The 19,956-nt window shown below is 46.3% G+C and overlaps 2 protein-coding genes across 2 annotated transcripts; one reads left to right on the top strand and one right to left on the bottom strand.

Annotated features, from left to right (window-relative positions):
• Positions 1 to 885: 885 nt before the first annotated feature.
• Positions 886 to 2,611, top strand: TOMM22 (translocase of outer mitochondrial membrane 22). Its single transcript, XM_080939569.1, has 4 exons — positions 886 to 1,007; positions 1,174 to 1,292; positions 1,667 to 1,784; positions 1,973 to 2,611. Exons 1-4 carry the CDS (start codon positions 891 to 893, stop codon positions 2,045 to 2,047), a joined length of 429 nt encoding a protein of 142 aa, XP_080795695.1. The 5' UTR covers positions 886 to 890; the 3' UTR covers positions 2,048 to 2,611.
• Positions 2,612 to 3,763: 1,152 nt separating this feature from the next.
• On the bottom strand, positions 3,764 to 17,549 carry JOSD1 (Josephin domain containing 1). The gene is made up of 4 exons (XM_080939787.1): positions 16,430 to 17,549; positions 7,018 to 7,146; positions 6,707 to 6,901; positions 3,764 to 5,740 (listed from the first exon to the last, which is right to left on the bottom strand). The coding sequence occupies exons 1-4, from the start codon at positions 16,612 to 16,614 to the stop codon at positions 5,641 to 5,643; spliced, it is 609 nt and encodes a 202-aa protein (XP_080795913.1). The 5' UTR covers positions 16,615 to 17,549; the 3' UTR covers positions 3,764 to 5,640.
• Between the last annotated feature and the right edge of the window lie 2,407 nt (positions 17,550 to 19,956).

Below are 19,956 nucleotides of genomic sequence, written 5' to 3'. Positions count from 1 at the left end.
AGAATCAATTCCTGAAAGTTGTCCTTTGTCCTCCATAATCACAGCATAGGACATCTGTGCCTGTGCTAATACACACAGAAAAGTACTTTCTTAAAAATAAGATTAATTTTTTCCAATTATGTTGTTGGAGAGATGATGTAGCATTTAAAGAGTACTTACTGTTCTTTAAAAAGACCCAAGTTCAATTTCCAACATCCATGTCAGGTGGCTTCATGACTGACTGTATTCCCTCCAGCTCCAGGGATCAAAGACTTCTGGCCTCCAAGCACACCCACACTCATGTGCCATATACACATCATTTAAAATAAATTTGACAAATTTGTTGTTGTTAGGTACAATGGCACACACTTGTAATCCCTATACTTTGAGGTTGAGGCAAGAGAAGTTTGAGGCCAGTCTAGGCTACCAATGCAGTATCTTTTAATCTCTGGGTAGGTCCAGGCGGTATAAATTTGAGGCTAGCGTGGGCTACATAGTGAGACCTATCTATAGGAGAAGTATTGCTCACTTGTGATGGTGCACACCTTCAACCCCAACACTCAGGAGGGAGTAGCAGGCTGATCTCTGAGTTCTAGGTCTACAGAGAGAGCTCCAGGTTAGCCAGGGATACACAGAGAAACCCTGTTTCAAAAACAAACAAAACCCAGATCTCTCTAAAATATGCAGTTTCGGAGCCCAGCTGCACCGAATAGCTGAGAAGCACCTGCATCTCTCCTTGAAATCCTCTTACTGTCAGCTGAAATTAAGAGGCTGGCGACACCAAGGGGGCGAGCAGGAGAATATACCAACACTTTCTCTCTAGCCAGCGCTGCTCGCCTCCGGAAAACGCTCTGTCCACAGGTGGGAGGCTGCTCTCGACTGCTCTCTTCCGCTTCCGGTGTCCTACAGTCATGGCCGCCGCCGTCGCTGCAGCCGGCGCTGGGGAGCCTGTGGCTCCCGAAGAATTGCTCCCGAAAGCTGAGGCAGAGAAAGTCGAGGAGGAGCTAGAAGACGACGACGATGACGAGGTGCTAGGGTCGGCGGGGACCAGGGCGGGAGCGGGTGGTCGGGGCGTGGACGTCGCGAGCGGGTAAGGCGGCTTCTCCGCGCGCTAGTGAAGGGCCAGGCCTCGGGCTCGGCTGCTCCAATGCTGCTGCTGCTGCTTCGCCAACGACTCTCACTCCTCCACCACAGCTAGATGAGACCATATCGGAGAGACTCTGGGGTCTGACGGAGATGTTTCCCGAGAGGGTCCGATCAGCCGCTGGAGCCACCTTTGATCTCTCGCTCTTCGTGGCTCAGAAGATGTACAGGTAAAGGGCCGAAGTAGATCCACCGGGAATGTGCATGGAAAGGTGACTGGTGCTGTCAAAGGACACCGGGCCTCGGAAGTCGAAGACTAGAGTTTGACCTTGGATTCATTGTCATACCCAGCGTGGTTGGTCTTGTGCAGAGTGGAGTTCTTAGCTGGCAGGGTCCTTACTATATACGAGGCTTAAGAGAATGCACTGTAATCACTAGGTAATTACTGCACCTCTTGCCTCTGCTAGGATTATGGCGCAAGGTAGGGTGCGCTTTCAGAAAATCAAGGGTGCTACTGGATGTTCTGTCATAGGTTAAGTCCTAGCTAAATTGCCTTTTTTTTTTTTTTTTTTGGTATGGCTCCACATACACACTCCCTCTGCAGATTTTCCAGGGCAGCTTTGTGGATTGGGACCACTTCCTTTATGATCCTGGTTCTTCCTGTTGTCTTTGAGACAGAAAAGTTGCAAATGGAGCAACAGCAGCAACTGCAACAACGGCAGGTAAGCACATGCTCTTGGCTTTGGGCCAGAGGCAGAGCCCCATGGAAATTGGCACTTAACTCCAAGTGGGAGTAGGCCCAGTACTTTTAGGTGCTCAGCAGTGTAGAATTTGCCTACCCTTCATGTGTGACAGAAGAGATCTACTGGAACTATACAGTGTCTTAACAGTCTTAATTTTTCTTTTCCAGATACTTTTAGGGCCTAACACAGGGCTGTCAGGAGGAATGCCAGGGGCTCTACCTCCACTTCCTGGAAAAATCTAGATTTTTTTCTTCGGTATTTGTCCATGTGGGAGAACTCTGAAATTCATTTGTGTTTGAACGGCTGATTGTTTGAACTTTGTATTCTTTTTTTGTTAAACTTGGCACATCGATCTATTTGAACGTAGAGGGAACTTTCTCCATTTCTCTTGGAGAGACCCCAGGTATACCCGTGCCCTTCATAATGAATGCCTTCACATACTTCCTGTTGGAATACAGCCATGTGGAAGGTATCCCACACTCCTTTAATACATTGCTCCTAAGGAAGTTCTTACGTGCCCATTGTGGGAAAGAAGTAAGTACCCCTGACCATAAGGACTTTTTAAAATGGAAACACCTAGGGCATGTTAAACAGTGTGGGACTGACAAATCCATTACACCTGTAGTACAGAAGTCACCAGGAATCCTATGTGTGCCAGCGAAGGGAGGCTGGCTGTAGCTCTAACCAGAGGGGCTGGGCAGAGCAGCACTCACTCCCTCTGCACATTTCAGCTCTTAGACCTGCGTGTGTATAAAAAAAAGAAGTCAGCGCTCACTTTTTGTATTTAAATATTAAAAGAACTCAAACTGAAAGTGTCATTGCTGTGTTTGATAGTATTTCACACCTAGGTTGTTTTAGAAAGCCAGGGACACTGCCTGCCAAATTTTTTCTTGCTTAAGCCCTAGCTTCAGTTTCAACCTCATTTCATGCTTCTAAGATAGTGGAGTTTGCTTTTCTTCTTTTCTTCCTTTTTTGTAGACCAGAGCTGGCTGAGAACTCAGGCTTGCCTACCTCTTTCCCTAGTGCTGGGATTAAAGGCATGGGTCAACAATGCCTGTTGAGTGTTTTCAAAAAGGAAAAAACATTTATTATTGAACATAGTAATAATTATGGCTGCAAATTCAAGTCACTTCTGGACTTCCCCATGGAAAGTGCAGGCAAGACTGAATGTGCAGTCTATACTGTATTTATAACCTGTACAGTGTGTCTGCCTGCCTTCTGATCTTGAGAAAGGGGGAAGTTTTTGAGTTGAGCTTTTTAATCTAACTTGTTTTTATTGGAGGAAAGGCTCTCCAGAGCTCAGGCTAGCTTTCAGCTTGGTCCTCCCGAGTGCTGAGAGACTATGGGCATGCACATTTGCAGGGTCTCTGGTAATAGGTCCAACTGAAGCCCTATCTTTGAGCCCTACAGTTTTTCTACTCATTGTTGGCCTTTTGTTTTTCTCTTGAAATGGGGTCTATGTTGACCATACTAGCTTGGAACTCAGAATTGCTTACCTCTGAGACACTTCAGTCCAATGCTATAGGAACCACATCTAGCTCGGCTTTGATTTATTGTGCAGGTTTCCTAAGCCCTAGAAGTGGCTTAGGATGTGCTATTCCTATGTATTAAGGATTCTGCACAAAGCCTGCCGGGTGCTCTCTAGGCCAGTGGCTCCAGAGTACCTGGCCTTCTACTCAATAGTAAGGGAAAACACAGCAAGGTACAAACCCCAACAGAAGTCTCATTTTTGAAACTAAAAAATTCAGATGCCTCGGGCTGAGGCAGGGTATAGTCAGCTGTAATCCAGACTGATCCTCTTGCCTCAGCCTCCCCACTGCAGACACAACATCATGGTTGAGTATCTCTGAACTAATCTTACTAAGTGAGTGCTTTCTCCTGATTTTTCAGGTAGGAGAGTTAATGTGTCTCAGATGGCAAAGTCATAGCAAAGGTTTTAACATAATCAGACAAGTAGATTTGTGTTCAGCTTTTCATTTTTAATATTTGGTTAAACAAAATACATTTTTGTAAACAAACCCAGCACAAGGCCAACAGAAAAAGGAAATAAAGCAAGAAAACCAAAGCCTAGGGTTGCCCCTTGCTGGGCATCAGGTTCAGGATGCCCCTTCCTTAACAGGAATAGGGCTTTTTGCCCTTGGGCATCAACATGGGTCCCTGTTCCTAAGCACCAGAATTGGATATGAACAGAACCAGCCCTGAACTGCTTAAGCATCTTTGTACATCTCACTAGCTCATGGGCTCCCGTGTGCCTGGGACTTGTTTGCAGTGCCATTTACACAGGCCCGAGCAGATCTGTAGGGAGGAGTCTCCTCTTCCCAAGAAATGGCTTACTATCACCGACAGTGCCAATGGACCCAAGGTCCTGCTTGTGACGATCAGCAAGGTCGGCTGTAACTTCTGGCTGGTAGTGATTGGAATGTCATTGTGCAGGGGCAGAGTTCCCCATGGTGCCAAGCAGATCTGGTGTAGAAAATGGTGCAGATGACCATGGCTGAGAGCAATGCAGTAGCCACTTGAGGCCTCTGCTACTTGAATAAAAAACGGCCTTGTTGGATTGAAGATACATGTGCAGAAAAAGTGCTGGTGTAAACATGCACTCCAGTCACAGTGGGGAGACAGCCCCTGCTTCACCCCAGCAAGCTTGCTCAGGATTAACATGCAAGCCCCAGGTAGCTCCACTGCCAAGGGAGAAGCAGGCCAGTGGAGCAGCTCTCAGACCTGCAGGACCATGGATCAATAAGGGCTGGCCAGGTCACCTGCCTTGAAGGCCACCACAAACAGATTGGTATGGGAGTATGGTACTTATTTCCCCTCGTTTTCCAAAATTACAGGAGAAAACATGGTCTAGAACTACTTGAGGTGGGGTGAGCCAACCCTGTTTGTAAAAGAAACTACACCAGATGCCAAACCCAGAGGCTCTAGCTCGGTGCACACAATCAACCCAAGACTGCTGACACAGCTCTGAGCTCAGGGCGTGCCCACCGGTCTCAAACCCTGAAGCTTACCTTCATGGCAGTTTCCTTGCCCAACTCTGTCCCAAACTATGGAATTTGATGTCAGTAGTAGATGTGTTTCTGATTTTGCAAAGATGGGCCAACTTGAATACTAGCCCTGTTGTCTTTTGCCCCAGAGCCTCCCTAATCAATGTAGTGAAATGGTAGGGACATATTAGAGTGAAGAGCCACCAGTGACTACCTACCCTACTGTGGTTTTACCCACATAGTATTAGGTATATCTTTCACCATTGTCTTGCTAGAATACTGTGCAATTCACCTACTTTGGAATATCAGAACTTTTCATTATAAAACTGCAAGGCTGGCTGGGACTTAAAAGGGCTAAGAGGTGGCATAATGGATTGCAGATGGCATGTGGCCACTGCTGGAATCTAGACAGTTTCCTGAGAGACAGTTTCCTGGCTCTGGCTCCTCTGAGCCAGTCACTGGGCTCTGCATGTACTATGTCCTGAAACACCATGGTGCCACAGGAGAGAAAGGGGGCAAGCCCCTCTGTGAGCCTGAAGCATCAGTGACACCACCAGCAGAACCTGTGTCAAGACCTTATAGAAAGGGGAAAATAACCAAGCCCCCCTCAATGGACCCTTTTCAGCTCCCTTAGCAAAGGGTGTTCGATGGCTTGCCCTAAGTGTTCAGAGCTCCTACCTTCCCCCAGACACATACTGCTGGGTGGCTCTGTGACAGTCCACACATCTGTCCTACTGCACTGGCAAATCTGAAGGGAAAACCCAATGAGATGTTTGGGGAAGTGAACTGTAGAGGCCACAGCACATCAAAGAGGTCTGGAGGGTTGAGGCAAAAAGGGTCAGGCAGAACTGTCAGACGTCGGCCCTCCAGCTCTGATGGGCTTCCACTTCTTCGGGTACCACCAGTAGGAGTTCACAGTTTTTACCTCGCAAATGGTATTTTAGAAATTTCCTGTGGAAGAGGGAACAGGCAAGAAGAAATGAGAGGCCAGACTGCAGTCCCTGGACCACCCATTCACCAGAGATCCACTATCCTCTGCCTCCTACAAGCTGGGACTAAGGGTTTCTCCCGCCACCACCCAGCTACACCAGTGACAATCCTAAAATTCTAAGGGTGACTTAAGAGATTCCATGTTTGGTTACCCCTCCAACTCCTGCTAGACTCCCAGTCTCAGTTTCTGCATGTTCTCATACATTCCTGTCATCATCAGTGGCCAGCATAAGAACGAGAACATCACATATTCCAATGGTTACTAAGCTTCAAACCTACCAACATCAAACCTCAGTGTAAAACTTATTTGCCAAGCAGGCCTCACAATCTAACCAAGATCCTAGGAACCCATAGTGGAAGGAGAGGACCAATTCTTGAAAACTGTCCTCTGACCTCCATACATGCCCAGGAGCTCACAGGCACCTGTACACTTACAGTAATAAATAAAAGGAAAAACTTCAGTCATAGGGCTTGGGGTGGAGGTGACTCATGCCTTTAGTCCCAGCACTCAAGAGGCAAGGGCAGGCAGAAGACCAATGTCTGAGTTTGAGACAATCTAGTCTACATGAGGAGTTCCTGAACAGCCAGGAATACAGAGAGACCCTGTCTTCAAAAGAACAAATAGGTCACATAGAAACTCAATCCTCTCTGGAATGATGTCATCTTCCTTTCTCTTAACTGGCAGTTGTCTAAGTGGAGAGGTGACAATGTCAGTCCTATCAAACCAGAAAGCTAGAACCATAGGATGTGAAACCTGTTCATCAAAGGGCTGGAGTCCTAATTAAGTTCAAAACCCTATGGTTCCAAGGGAACGGGGAGAGGATCCCAGGACACAGGAATTTTATTTCCTTTGTCAAATAACCAGATAAGCTCAACTTCCCTAGCATGCCAAGCTAAAAGCTCCGCAGCCCAGCCTTGCAGGGTCACCTGAGCTCACTCTCGCCTCCAATCCACTCTGGCATCTTGAGTTTGGAGTCAAGGTTGTAGTAGGCCCCTCCCACCTCACGAACACAGATCCAGTGCTGCCTTTTGAGAGGCAACTTGAGTGGACCCCAGGACAGGCTGGAGGGCAGGTTCATGATGAAGCCCATGACGTTAGTTAGAGCAATGACACCCACGTCCCTGCAGAAGAGAAAAGGTGTCAGGCTGTGGGACAGCCACACTCCATGGTTGCCCCCATTTGCTTGGGGTTGGAACCACAGCCTGTTCTTGTCGACAAATCAAGTTTGGTTTTCTACCTGCGCTTGTCCCACCAAACAGCTTCATAGCCTTTGGTTTGAAGTGCTGCCATAATGACATTCACATCATAGTTCCCATTTCCCAGCATGCTCTTCTTGTGGGGCGTCACCATAGTGTTCGGAGACAGCCTACAAATGTAAAAAAAAAACGGTTAGGTTTGTGGATCTGCCCAGCCTCCCCAGCACTGCCTCTAGAAGCTGGTTCCCTCAGCAGGACAGTCTCACAAGTTCCTACCCAAGCACTGCATGCCTGGCTCCTGCTGGCCTAGATGTTGCCTCTCCTGATGCAAAACAACAGAGGGCGGTTGAGACCTATTCTGGCCTTCTGAGGAGTGTTACGGTGAAGGACAGGAGATGATCCTCGGGGGCACTGGCCTCCTGCCACTGCAGCACTCCTACTGCTGATGCTCCTGTGCTTGGACACAAACCTTATAATAAAACACTGGCAAAGCTGGGCGTGCTGGTGGCACACAGCTATAGTTCTTGAACTCAGGAGGCAGAGGCAAGGCAGGTCTTTGAGTTCAAGTCCAACCGGTGGAACTACACAGTGAGACCTTTACTTTAAAGGCAAAATGCACCAGTAACTGGTATGTGGAGTTTTAAATGGCAGAAGTATTAACTGATACTCCTGCTTTTTGTAATTTAAATGCTATAAGGCCTACACTTCTGTAATCGTTAACTTGTGTGGTAGCTGAGACAGACAGCATAACTGCATGAACTAGAGCCAAATGAAAGGCAGTAAAGAGTAATGAGGCCTAAATTACACTGGAATGTGGAGCCCATAGTCAGTGTGCATGTGTATATACCTCTGTGTATCCTGAACAGAAGAATCATGAAAAGCACAAAGGATCAATTGGGGGAAAAAAACTTACAGGTAAAAACAAGTGAATAAGTTCAAGGTCAGTCTGGTCCACAGAGCAAGTTCTAGGACCTTCAGAGTTACATACAGAAACCCTGTCTAAAAAAAGAAAAAGAAAGAAAAAGGTATCCAACTGTAGCTCTGGCGGCCACCCAGCTTTCAGTTAAGGTTCCCACACTAGCTCAGGCCAGCCTTGAAATCAACATCCTCTTGCCTCAGCTTGAGTGCCGAGACTATTGGTGTACAGCAATTCCATTTTCCAGTGAGGCCTGTGCTGAGGACATTCCCAACCCGATTACTTCCGTCTCACCAAGCCAGCAGATGAAAAAGGACATTTTGACTGGAGAAAGGTCAACATGTCTTTTTGTTGGGGGTGGGTTTTGCTAGTTCTTTTGTTAGTTTGTTTTTGAGACAGGGGTCCCTCTACATAACCCTGGCTGTCTGGGGACTCAAAGAGATAGATCTTCCTGCCTCTGACGCCCAAGTGATAGGATCAAAGGCATGTGTCACAATATGTCTTGGAAAAGAAAAAAAAAAAAAAACTGTGGCGGGTTCCTCAAGAAGGAAGGTGTCCAGAGGCAGTAACGTCATTTCCAAAAGAAAATAATTCTAAAATTTTAAGAACTCTTGCTTATAATAAAATCAAAAAAGTCATCAAGCATAGCGCCCATGTTATTTTGGGGGTGGTGTTAGCAATGCTATAGCCTCACACATGCCAAGCAAACTGCCAACTGACCCTCACTACTCCAGTCTTCAAAGATAATACATGCCCTTGACACGGCTTAAAACTCTTGTTGCAAGGGATAGTGGTGCATGCCTGTGATTCCAACAATCAGGAGTCTGAGGCAGGACTGCTAAGAGCGCTAGGCCAGCCTGGACTACAGTGTGAAACCCTGTCTCAAAAAACAAAAGGGGGATGAAGGGACTTGAAGGATGACCCAGCACTTACACACACAGTGGCTGAAACCCATCTGTAACTACAGTTCGAGGGCGTCTGAAGCCCTTCCCTGGTCTCCACAAGCGGTGGACACAATGGGTCACAAGCATACATGCTGCCAAAATAGCCATACCCATAAAATAAAAACACATTCACCAGGCTGGCCACAAACTCACAGAGATACACCTGCCACTGCCTCCTCAGTGCTGGGATTAAAGGTCTGTGCCACCATACTGGGCATCGCAGGGATTCAGGACTGGAGAGTTGGCTCAGGGGTTAAGGAAGACCGAGGTTTGATTCCAAGCAGCCATGTGATGACCACACCAATCTGTAATTCCAGTTCCTAGGGATCCAATGCCATCTGCCTCTGCTGGCACCAGGCACATATATGGTACACAAACATACATGTAGGTAAAATACCCTTCGCATTTAAACTTTTTTTCTGACTGAGGTCTTTAATTCTTTTCATACTATATATATTTATCATTTTTATTGAATATCTATGTATTTACATTTCAAATGTTATCCCCTTTGCTTCCCTCTCTACTCCCCTTCCCCCATACAATATATTTTGGTAACATTTTCTTTCTCCCAACTCCTCTCAGATCCTTCTCATCTCTGTAATCACTCAACTTCATGGTTTTTCTCTCAAAACAAACAAACAAAAAGGAAAACCAACCTAGAAAGAAAGATTTTAAAAAACAACTATACAAAAAGAACAAAAAAGAAAAAAAAAAACTGTACAAAAAAAAAAAAAAAAAAAAAAAAAAACAATGCAAACATAGTCTGTTTTGTACTGGCCAGCTGCTCCTGACCATGAGGCCTATCCTGGAGTGTGGCTGATATACCTAGTGACAATCATTGGAGAAAATTGGTATCACCACCCTACACGTTTAAAAAATAGTAACATTAAAGGAAAAAGGGCTCACTTGTTAATCTCCAGAGCAAAGGCACCATTTCCCACACATGAAGCAAATATCATTTTCTTCTGATACCCATCACTAGGGGAGCTGCCTTAATAAGTACGTGCCTTGTTTTAAGCCTCACAGTAAGAGGTATGTGTTCATTTTATGTAGGTAAAAAGCCTGAGGCATGGGGCTGGAGAAGCAGCTCATCAGCTAGGGCTGCTTGCTCTCCTGGAGGACCCGAGTGGATCTCAAGGTCCACCTCAGGCAGCTCACAACCATCCAACGGCAGCTCCTAGGGATCTGATGCCTCTAGGTTCTACAGGTACTGACACTCATGGCCACATAGCCACACACTCATGGCCACATAGCCACACACACTCATGGCCACATACCCACACACTCATGGCCACATACCCACACACACTTTTTTTTAAATGTGCCTTTTTCTTTTAATGTCTTTTCTGTTTCAAGTCTCATCTACCAATTACCCAAGATTACCAAAAAGCCCAGGACTAAGCACTTGAACAACAAATCTCAAAAAGACAAGGCAAGCCAGCCCAAGATTAGCAGGTTCCCTCCAAGAGGCCCCACAATCTGGATGCTAGTCTCCACCCAGAGCGTGTTAGTAAAAGCTGGCATAGAATGAGGTAGTTCTGGAAGCTAGCAGTAACCTGCTGAGAGGGGCATTCTGCAATAGGGTACCCCCTAACGGACCAGGCCATATAAAAAGGGGTGTTTGTTGGCCTTGTCCAAGAGCTCCTTCCTGGCTTGGTGGTGGTGAGGCATAACTTTAATCTTAGCACTTATTTAGGCAGAGACAGGCAGATCTCTATTAATTTGAGGCCAGCCTGGTCTACACACCGAGTTTCAGGACAGCCAGGGCTACACAGAGAAACCCCATCTCAAAAAAAAAAAAAAAAAAAACCAAAAAACCAAAAAACAAAACAAAACAAAGCAAAACAAAAAACAAAACAAAAAAAAAAAAAACAAACCACCACCACCAACAAGGAAAACATAAAATAAAAAAGTTCCTTCTGGGGCTGGAGAGATGGCTCAGTGGTTAAAAGCACTGACTGGTCTTCCAGAGGTCCTGAGTTCAATCCCAAGCAAGCACATGGTGGCTCACAACCATCTGTAATGGGATCTGATGCCCTCTTCTGGTGTGTCTGAAGACAGCTACAGTGTACTTATATGTAATAAATAAATAAACCTTTAAAAAAAAAAAAAAGCTACTTCTGGGTAGGCATCCAGAAACTGGGCACCAATATGGCAGAAAGCAGCCCTACTTGGGCCATGATTGTGGATGATCTAGTCATTCGTTTACATGTTTGTTTGCTTGTTTGCTTATTTTGATACAGGGTTTCTCTGTGTAGACCTGGCTGTTCTGGAACTCACTTTGAACTCACTTTGAAGACCAAACTGGCCTTACAGAGATCTTCCTGCCTCAGCCTTCTCAGTGTTGGGATTAAAAGTGTGTACCACCACACCCAGATAGTAATATATATCTATATATCTATATCTATCTATCTATATACACACACACTTTTTAAAAAAGATTTTATTTATGTATATCAGTACACTGTAGCTGTCTTCAGACACACCAGATCCTATTACAGATGTTTGTGAACCACCATGTGGTTGCTGGGAATTGAACTCAGGACTTCTGGAAAAGTAATCGGTGCTCTTAACTGCTAAGCCATCCTCCAGCCCTATATATAAGTTCTAAAGTTAGGTGGTGATTTTTTCTTTTCTTATAAAAGGTTTCATGTAGCCTGAGCTAGTTTCTTTCTTTCTTTCTTTTTTAAAAGATTTATTTATGTTATGTGAGTACACTATCACTATCTTCAGATGCGCCAGAAGAGAGCATCGGACCCCATTATGGTTGTGAGCCACCATGTGGTTGCTGGGATTTGAACTCAGGACCTCTGGAAGAGCAGTCAGTGTTCTTAACCGCTGAGCCATCTCTCCAGCCCCCTGAGTTAGTTTCAAAGTCACTATTTAGCTGAAGATAAATTAAAACTCTTGATCTTCCTGCTTCCAACTCATAGGTGCCGGGAATGCTAGGTTTGTGCCACACCACCACACTCAAGTTTGGTGATTTTAACCGATTTGTCCATGAACACTAACAGCTGACAAAACTAAGCAAGTTCAAGCCTAGGTTTACACAAACTCACTAAAGGTTAGCCAACTCCAAGTCCCACCTGCTCAGTCTGCTGCTTCTTCTCCAGAGAGTAAAATACACTTCAGGCACTAAAACTATGTGGCCTGTAGTAGTTTATCCTACTTCTGACTACAAGCCAAATCCCACAGCTTCTTCAGACTTAACCTCACATGGTCTCTTCCACAGAATCCTTCCTGAGTCTATGAAAATGGAGGGAGACTCAGGATCACACATAATACCAACTTATCTAAATACCATCAATAGTAATTTACTGAAGGATTCATCTGGCATACATTCAAGCAAACAGTAAGTCCTGAAACCTTTTTAGTGCTATCTCTCAGCCAGGTCTTGGCATCTAATAAACACGCCCAAGTTGGCCAATGTTGACATGGGGCTGCTGTCTAGAATCTGGGAGGCGGATCAGAAACCCACGATTATCTTCCAATATAACCAGTCTGCACTATGAGATCTTTCAAAGAAATCTCAAATTGATCAGTATAGGAACTGCTAACAACAATTTCCATTCCACTCTACAGGGCTAGTTGTCTGGTCCCAAGAAATTGGTTTTCCCAAAGTCTGGCATTTAGACAAAAGCCAGCACCCAACTGCCACCCCTGCCAGGGTTGGAAAATTAGCTTCTACCTACTAAAAATAAGCATTCTTCTTATCTCTGGCAAACGGGGCCTCCCACTAACATGTGAGCTATGGTGTCCATTAGCATATTGAGGTCTATGCCTCTAGGTTCCTCCAATCTCCATTCAACAAGTTCTGTTATACCCCAGTTTACAGATTACCCTCCTCCTAAGTACCTGTTCCCCTTAAAGCCCTGGAAATCCTCTGCTTTCCTGAGAGAGGGCAAAGTGGTTTGGAATAATTTTTTCTTTACCCACAAAACAGCTCGTTTGGTTTCTTTATTGCACCCATTTTTATTCACCCATGGTCATTTGAAGATGAGGGATTGTTTACCCCTGTGATTCTCTCCCTGACCGACAATCATCCTTTCTTTGACTTTTAGGTTAACTGATGGTTCAACTAGGCTAGCTGCTTCATAGGTGTTACCATTTAATCCTTCAACAATCTTTAGATACTGTAAACAAGGAAGCTGAGGTGCAAAGGTTACTGTGACTTGCCCAGTCACACATAGCTGGTCAGTGGCACAGTGAGACCCAGCCTCTAAGACAACACTGAATAGCCTGCCCAGGATTACTTCTCCACAATGGTCCATCAGAGCCTCTTGGGCACAGTGGCTGCTGCTCAGGATGGCTTTACCCATTTCCAGACATCCTGGAGCTTACAGCAAACCTCCCTGTTTGCCAAACATTAGAGGTCTCTAAGGTGGGCTCTAGCCCAGGTGACCATTAATGTCCTCAGTCCACTGCAGAGTTACTACTGGGCCTGCTATGTGACTTAGGATTTTAATGAAGAGGGAAAAGGAGGGCGGAAGGGAGAGATTTAATCAACTTTTTTCTCCCTTCTTTCTTTCATCATTTCCTGATATGTTTCTAAATAAAACACAGATCACAGGAGTAGGTAAGTGTCAGCTATTCCCATCATGAGTTTAGATGAACTACTCTAATCCCTAAATTTAATATTTGGTACCCACGACCCAGGTTTGGTTCCCAGAACCCATGTGGCTGCTGACAACCACCTGCAACTTCAGTTCCATAGGATCTAACTCATGTATGTGGTACAAAGACATCCATACAGGCAAAACATCCAGGCACATAACAGAATAAAAGCTACTGAAACTGAGGGCGTAGAGTGGCAGGACACTCAAGAGCATGCCTAAGACCGTGAGTTCAAACCTATGAGTGCACCTCTAAGCCCTTCCTTTTCAAAGTTTAGACGAATACATGGTACAGTGAAACACACACTGGTAACGTCAGCCCACCACTGGAGATATTTTCTCCTGGATCAAGCCTCAGTCACATCTGATTCCTCCCCTCCCTGTCTGTCTGTTGCTAATCAGTACTAGCTCAGTTCTAAATTCTTAACTCATCTCTATTCTGAGCATGAGTCATCTCCACAATTCTATTAAGACTCCACCCTGTTTTTGTACTTCTCCTCCTTCAACCGGCTGGAACTCCTCGGCATGACGGACTTCCTCTCACCAACACTGCTGTCCATCTCTGCACCTCCTGAGCCTCAGTTTACAACAGCATGGCTCACTCTTCTTGTCTTTGAATACCAGTTTCTAAAGAGACCATCTTTTCATTTCTAAACTGTCCCAGTGTCTACGGCCCTCTCTGTGCCTCAGGCTCTTAGACCTGTCCCATGTACAGCCCTGAGATGCCCTGCTCAGCTTTTCTCACAGGCACACTGCAAGTGGCTAGCCTTCTCTCTCTCTCTTCTTCCTTACATACACTTGGGGGAGAGGTCCCTACTTATCCATACAGAACCTTTACAAATAAGAATGCTCTAAAATAGAACTCCTTTTCTGGAATTTTCTTACTGGTCAGCCTGTATTGTGCTGATTGGGAACACAAAACATACAATTTTCAAAAGCTTCAAAAGGAACAGGGCCTTGGTCCCTTGTGGTGATTGGCAAATATTTAGCCCCTTTCGTTCAGGGAAAACATATCTGAGAGATACATAATTATCCACAAACATTAAGCCCAGACCTCCCAGTCCTTCTGACTTACTAGCCAGAAAGGCAGCTACTGAAGTTCCTGCTTCTCTGAGATTTTCCAGGCTGCAGCAAGAAGCCAGGAGGAGCCCTTTGGAGGCAGGCCCTAGAGCTATAAAGCTTGGCAGAATCTGGCCATTAACAAATACAAACTCCTCGTTCTGATTTCTTCATCTGGAATAGGGAACAATGGTGCCTACCTCCTAAGCTGGGTGTGAAGCTGCTACAGAGAGAGTCCTAAGAATGATGCAAAGAGTTGATTTGTTAGTGTCTCAAGATGATTTAACTCCCTTGTCAGTCCAGGAGCCAATCTCATAAAGGTCAGAATCTGTCAACCCGAGTATGACTAACTACATACAGTCTGACATTAATTTACTGGTGGGTAAAACCAGGCAAATGGCATCAGCTCTGTCCTGGCTCCCCAGCACATTACTAAGGCTGCTCTAAGATGGTCAGTACACACGTCCAAGTACCAAGCATACGCACATGCTCACGGTCAGTCACTTCCTTCTCCCTGACTGTGATGAGAAAACTGTCCAAAGGGAAGTAGTTCAGAAGCCTGGGCCCTCCCTTCTGTCCCATGACTGGGTGGTGGAAGATAGCTTTTCTTAACTCCTAGAGCTTCATCTTCTGAGGAATGAACTATACTTACAGATAGTAGTCATGAAGCAAATGGCACAGCTGCCGTGCTACCCAAAGGTGCTACTCTGATCTTTAACTGGCACTAGAAAGTAATTACTCTCCTTGTAGTTCTGGGAGAGCACTCCGGGTAGGGCCCTTCTTGGAGACTCCTACAGTTCTTTCAAGATAAGTGGTCCACACTTATGCTTACAAATCACCGAAAACATAGCTGTGACCGACAGTCCAGTGCAGCAGCTTTTTCTTCTCCAAATGAGGACCGTCAAGAGGTCCTCTGGGACCTCAGTGTATTTACTGCTGAAAGCATCCTTGAACTTTCTCCGTCCTGAGGTCTTTTCCAGGCTCACTGTCAAAGCTGCTATGGACTTCAGTCATGTTGCTGGGTCCAGTCAGACACCACAGAACCAACTCTCAAGGCCCTTGGTAAGAGTTCAAAAACCAAAGCAATGGACATAAGCCTGTACCCCTGACCACTTGTGGAGTGGCATATTTGTTCTTCGGAGGCCATTTTTTCTTTTGGAGAGGCCAAGCTAGGGATTGCACTTAGGACCCCCTAGGTAACGTGCAAGCACTCCCATCACCGAACTTCTCCCCAGCCCCCGGAAAATCATCATATAGCAGGAGAGACCTGGAGTCTGCTCTCATCGCAGCAGAGCTGTTGAGAAGCTGCTATGAACAAATTTCTTAACCTTTCTGTTCATTTCTCTATCAGTAAAATGACTGTGAGGAAAGTCATACAGAACAATGTATGAAGGACACCGTAGGCAGCACATAGCCCCAGAACAGCTAAGCATTGTGGTACACTTTTCTTGAGATTCCCATCATGTCCCACCTTTGGTAACAGATGGCTGGATGTCGATGTATGTTGTGTCTGTCCCTCCTAGACTGTAAACTACTTGGTGGCAGGGTCTGGAAGGGAGGCGCTATAGCAGTGGTCACCAGTGGAGAACTCAACCCTGAGTCCAAGGCTGGTCGGGCTATTTGGAGGACATTAAGGAGCTCCACAGAGCCCTATCTTCGTCACAAAATGAGAATAACACATGCAACACGGAGTCACCTGTCTGACCACATCTGTGGAGACAGCCCAACTGAGGTTAGTCCACAACAGACTGGACCTTAGATGGTGATTATCTCCCATTCCTGGGTTCCTTATTCCTGCCCACAGCATCGTAATTCCAAACCTGTGGGTTTGAAGGTTTCTATCCCTGAGACACTGCACCACCCACACAAATTCAGAAATACCAAGAAGTGGGGATCAAGATGCCAAGCAGGGGAGCCTTACCTCTGGAAAATCTCCTGCAGAGTTTCCCGCGTGAAGGCGTTGCTGTCCTGGAAGACGTTGTTGAGAGCATGAAGGGCACAGAGCTCCTTGCGCTGCTTCTCATGGTAGATTTGTGGGGGTGATGCCTGGGGAAGCTCCAAGGATTCAGATTTGGCCTTGTCGCCTTTCCATGGCATGCAACTCATGTTTTTCGATTTAGGTTCCAGGCAGAGCCGATAAACACCTCGCTCCTTTCCTCCTGAGGAAAGTCTAGGTATCTCTGTCTTCAGAGTCTTGAGGTTCACCTATTCTCTGGTGTCCATGATTTATGCTTTGTCACTGGGAGGAAAGGTTGGAATCAAAAGGGACCAAAAAAAAAAAAAAAACAAAAACTCCCTTATCTGCCTTCTGGATAGGAAAAACAAAAACAAAAACTTTTGGATTAGTTTACTTAACCACCACTTTCAAAGTGCAGAATTAACAAAGAAAAGAAAAAAAAACCATAAAACGTAGGATTCCTCCCTTTCGCTACCTTCCCCTCCCACCCCCTTCCTTTGGAAAAAAAGAAAACACCACGCTTTCCTGGCTGTGTTTTCCTCTCTGCAGATGCCAACTAGGCCTCAATGCAGGAGGGCAGAGCCGAACGGGTCACATCGCTCCTTTTCTTCCATTTCGTCCGAATCACAACGCCACAGGCTCCGAAGACCCGGCTGGATGGTGGAGAAAAGGCCCAATGCCAAGAGCTAGCGAGGACCGGAGGGCTGGCGGTCGCGGGCCGCACGGGGACTCCGGGGGTAGCGCTCCATGCCCGCCGGCGGGCTGGCGGACTCGGCCCAGCGGAGGAGCCGCTTCGCCTCGGCGCGGGCGGAGCCGCGGAAGGGGAACGGCGGCCGGGGCGCCGCCGCAGGGAGGTCCCGCCTGGCCCGCGAGGGTGCGGCCGGACGCCTTGCCTCGCCCGGTGCAGCCCTGGCCCACCGGGCTGACCGTCCCCGCCGCGACCTCCTGCTGTCACGTGAGTCTCGCTGCCCGCCCGGCGGGGACCGCTCGTCACCCCCTACGCCACCACCTGGAGCTTGCGGGCCGCCACCTGGGCCGCGCGCGGACAAGCAGGAGGCAGAGCGGGCGGGCACGCGCACCTGAGCCCGACGTCAGCGGCGTTCACTCGGCGCGCGACCCAGACACGCCCCCGCGCTGACCCCGCCCGCCAACCTCGCGTCACCCCTGACGTTGTGTGACGTAACCGGCGTGGACTGTTGGTGGGGGTGGAGGTTTGCCCCGCGTTTGTGGTTCCCTAGGCGGTTGTGCCGGGCTTCAGGGTCGACTTGTCACTTGCCCGGGCTCCCACTCCCGCCTGGACGCCGCAGGGTCCTCCTCCTGGCGGAGTGCTTTCCTAAGCCAGGGCAGCGGCTGCCCTGTCCCACTTATGTTCACCAGATTTCTAAGCACTTTACTGACGCGGTCGGGCATAATCTTGGTTGTGAACCCAGCCTTCAGTTTTCTTTGAGAGTGGAGGGCAGGAGTCTCGCCAGGAGTCATATTTCAAATGGAAACCTGAGTTTCAGATCCTTGGTGTCATATTCCTGTTCACTTCACACAAACCACGACCCTTTTGCTCAGCAACCTCCTCTTGATGGTTGTCACAAAGCCTTCCTTTCTGTGTTTATTTTCCCTTTCGATCCTTTTTAGACGTGTGTGTGTGTGTGTGTGTGTGTGTGTGTGTGTGTGTGTGTGTTCTCTCTAGTCCAGCTGGTCTCAAACCCGTTGCATAACCAACAATGTCCAATTTGTGTAGGGCAGGGGATCAAACCCTGGCTGGTACATGCAAGACCAGCTCTACCAACTAGAACTCCCTATTTTCTGAGTTGAGCTGAGTACACCGTGTCCAAAGGCAGACTATCTGCAGTTTCCCATGGATTTAAATTAAATTATTGTTTCAAGCTGCCATCCTTTCAGATTTTTTTTAGGGAAAAACAACATATTTGGCTTTTAAAGTGATGGTTTCTCTAATCCTCAGGACCACCCCAATCAACAGTGCTGTACAACATCACATGATAGGGAGTCCTCTTACTCAACATAGACTACTTTTGAATTATCTTAATTTTTTTTTAGTGTAATTTGTAAACTACCAAACTGTTACCGTATATTTACATAGGATTTATCTTCTAGGGACTTGCTGTTCAACTAGAATTACTGTAAACACTTTCCATATATTAATTAAGTGATCAGTAATTAATTACTGCCAAGTAAATTATACATTTCTCTTTCAGAGAGAAAACCGAAGGCCAAAGACGGTCGATCGAGTTGTTTGAAATCACAATGTCTGTAGTAAATTAAGGGTTTGAGCTTGGGCCAAACTGTTTTCAGAAAAAGAATGTAAAGATAGATAGGGAATTTCCTCTCAACTGTTACTTTTTATTATTATTCTCCAAACCATTCAGTTTGAAAACAAGTACTCAGAATGTATATCCTTTCTAGGCAAAACTCTACAGTGGGGAGGACAGTCTTTTCCCCTAGTCAGATATAAATGTATTCTGAAATTGAACTCTTTCTGGCCATACAATGCTAAATTGCAATTGAAGCAATAGAGTTAAGACAGCCCGCAACCCCTACCACCCCAGACAAGCAGTGAGCAACCTCCAATTGAATTCTTCTTACTACTGGGAGATACTGTCAGAACCCACAAATAAAAGGTACCATTCCACAAGACTGCCACTCACTGTAGATGTCAGGAGTCAGAATCTCTGGGGCTGGAGATATGGCTCAGAGGTTCAGAACACTGAAAGGTTTTCCAGAAAGAAGACCTGGGTTTGATTTCCAGTACCCATATGGAGATGAACAATCATCTATGACTCTAGTCCAAAGGGATTCCGATGCTCCATCTAGACACTACAGGCCCTGCACAAAGGTGGCGCGCGCGCGCGCACACACACACACACACACTATTCTTACCCACAAAATAAAAAGTAAATTTCAATAACAACAAACCATTAAGACCAGGTTTCCAGTAGCATCTGTTCAGAGACTTGGAGTTACATAGTTGAAAATGAGAATAAGATTCTGCTGCTCAGATAGACTCCCAGAATTAGGTGATGGCTATTTTGAACCCTTTTCCTTGCTCACTACAATCCTGTAGTCCAAACCCTAAATTTCCCGTACTTTCTCAAATGGCTGCTCTTTTTTCTCTATTACCAAGACGAGTGATCAGGTCCAGCCAGCATAATTAGACCTTGGTAAAAACCAGAACTCACCTAACAAAGTCTAGGCTTTTCAGACATTTGAGACAGGAATTGCAGGCACACAGACTGCGTTTTTTTGGACTGGGACTTTCCACAAGTGACAACTGAAAAATAAGCCACAAGAAACTACCTTGACAGATCCTAGACCTGTGGTTTAACTGTTCCCCAAAAACGTGGTGAGGGGATTTACGCTGGTGTTTGGGCTGTCATCATCTCCTTTCTGTTCTCTCAATTGCTCTCTGAGGAATCAATGAATGGAACTCCCTACGGTCAGCGTTTAATTAATTGTTTTGGTCTGGCTGCTGTAATATT

The sequence above is a fragment of the Micromys minutus genome, assembly GCF_963924665.1.
Source record: "Micromys minutus genome assembly, chromosome: 27".
Taxonomy (NCBI): Eukaryota; Metazoa; Chordata; class Mammalia; order Rodentia; family Muridae; genus Micromys; species Micromys minutus.
The sequence above is the reverse complement of the archived record's forward strand: the minus strand, read 5'-3'. Positions and strand labels throughout refer to the sequence as shown.

Coding starts and splice junctions, on each gene's coding strand:
- JOSD1 (XM_080939787.1), bottom strand. CDS start 16,614: ATGAGTTGCATGCCATGGAAAGGCGACAAGGCCAAATCTGAATCCTTG. Junction 7,147..16,429: donor CTGCAGGAGATTTTCCAGAG/GTAAGGCTCCCC, acceptor TTACATTTGTAG/GCTGTCTCCGAACACTATGG. Junction 5,741..6,706: donor GGAGGCGAGAGTGAGCTCAG/GTGACCCTGCAA, acceptor CCTCTTCCACAG/GAAATTTCTAAAATACCATT.
- TOMM22 (XM_080939569.1), top strand. CDS start 891: ATGGCCGCCGCCGTCGCTGCAGCCGGCGCTGGGGAGCCTGTGGCTCCC. Junction 1,293..1,666: donor GTGGCTCAGAAGATGTACAG/GTAAAGGGCCGA, acceptor CTCCCTCTGCAG/ATTTTCCAGGGCAGCTTTGT. Junction 1,785..1,972: donor AGCAACTGCAACAACGGCAG/GTAAGCACATGC, acceptor TTTCTTTTCCAG/ATACTTTTAGGGCCTAACAC.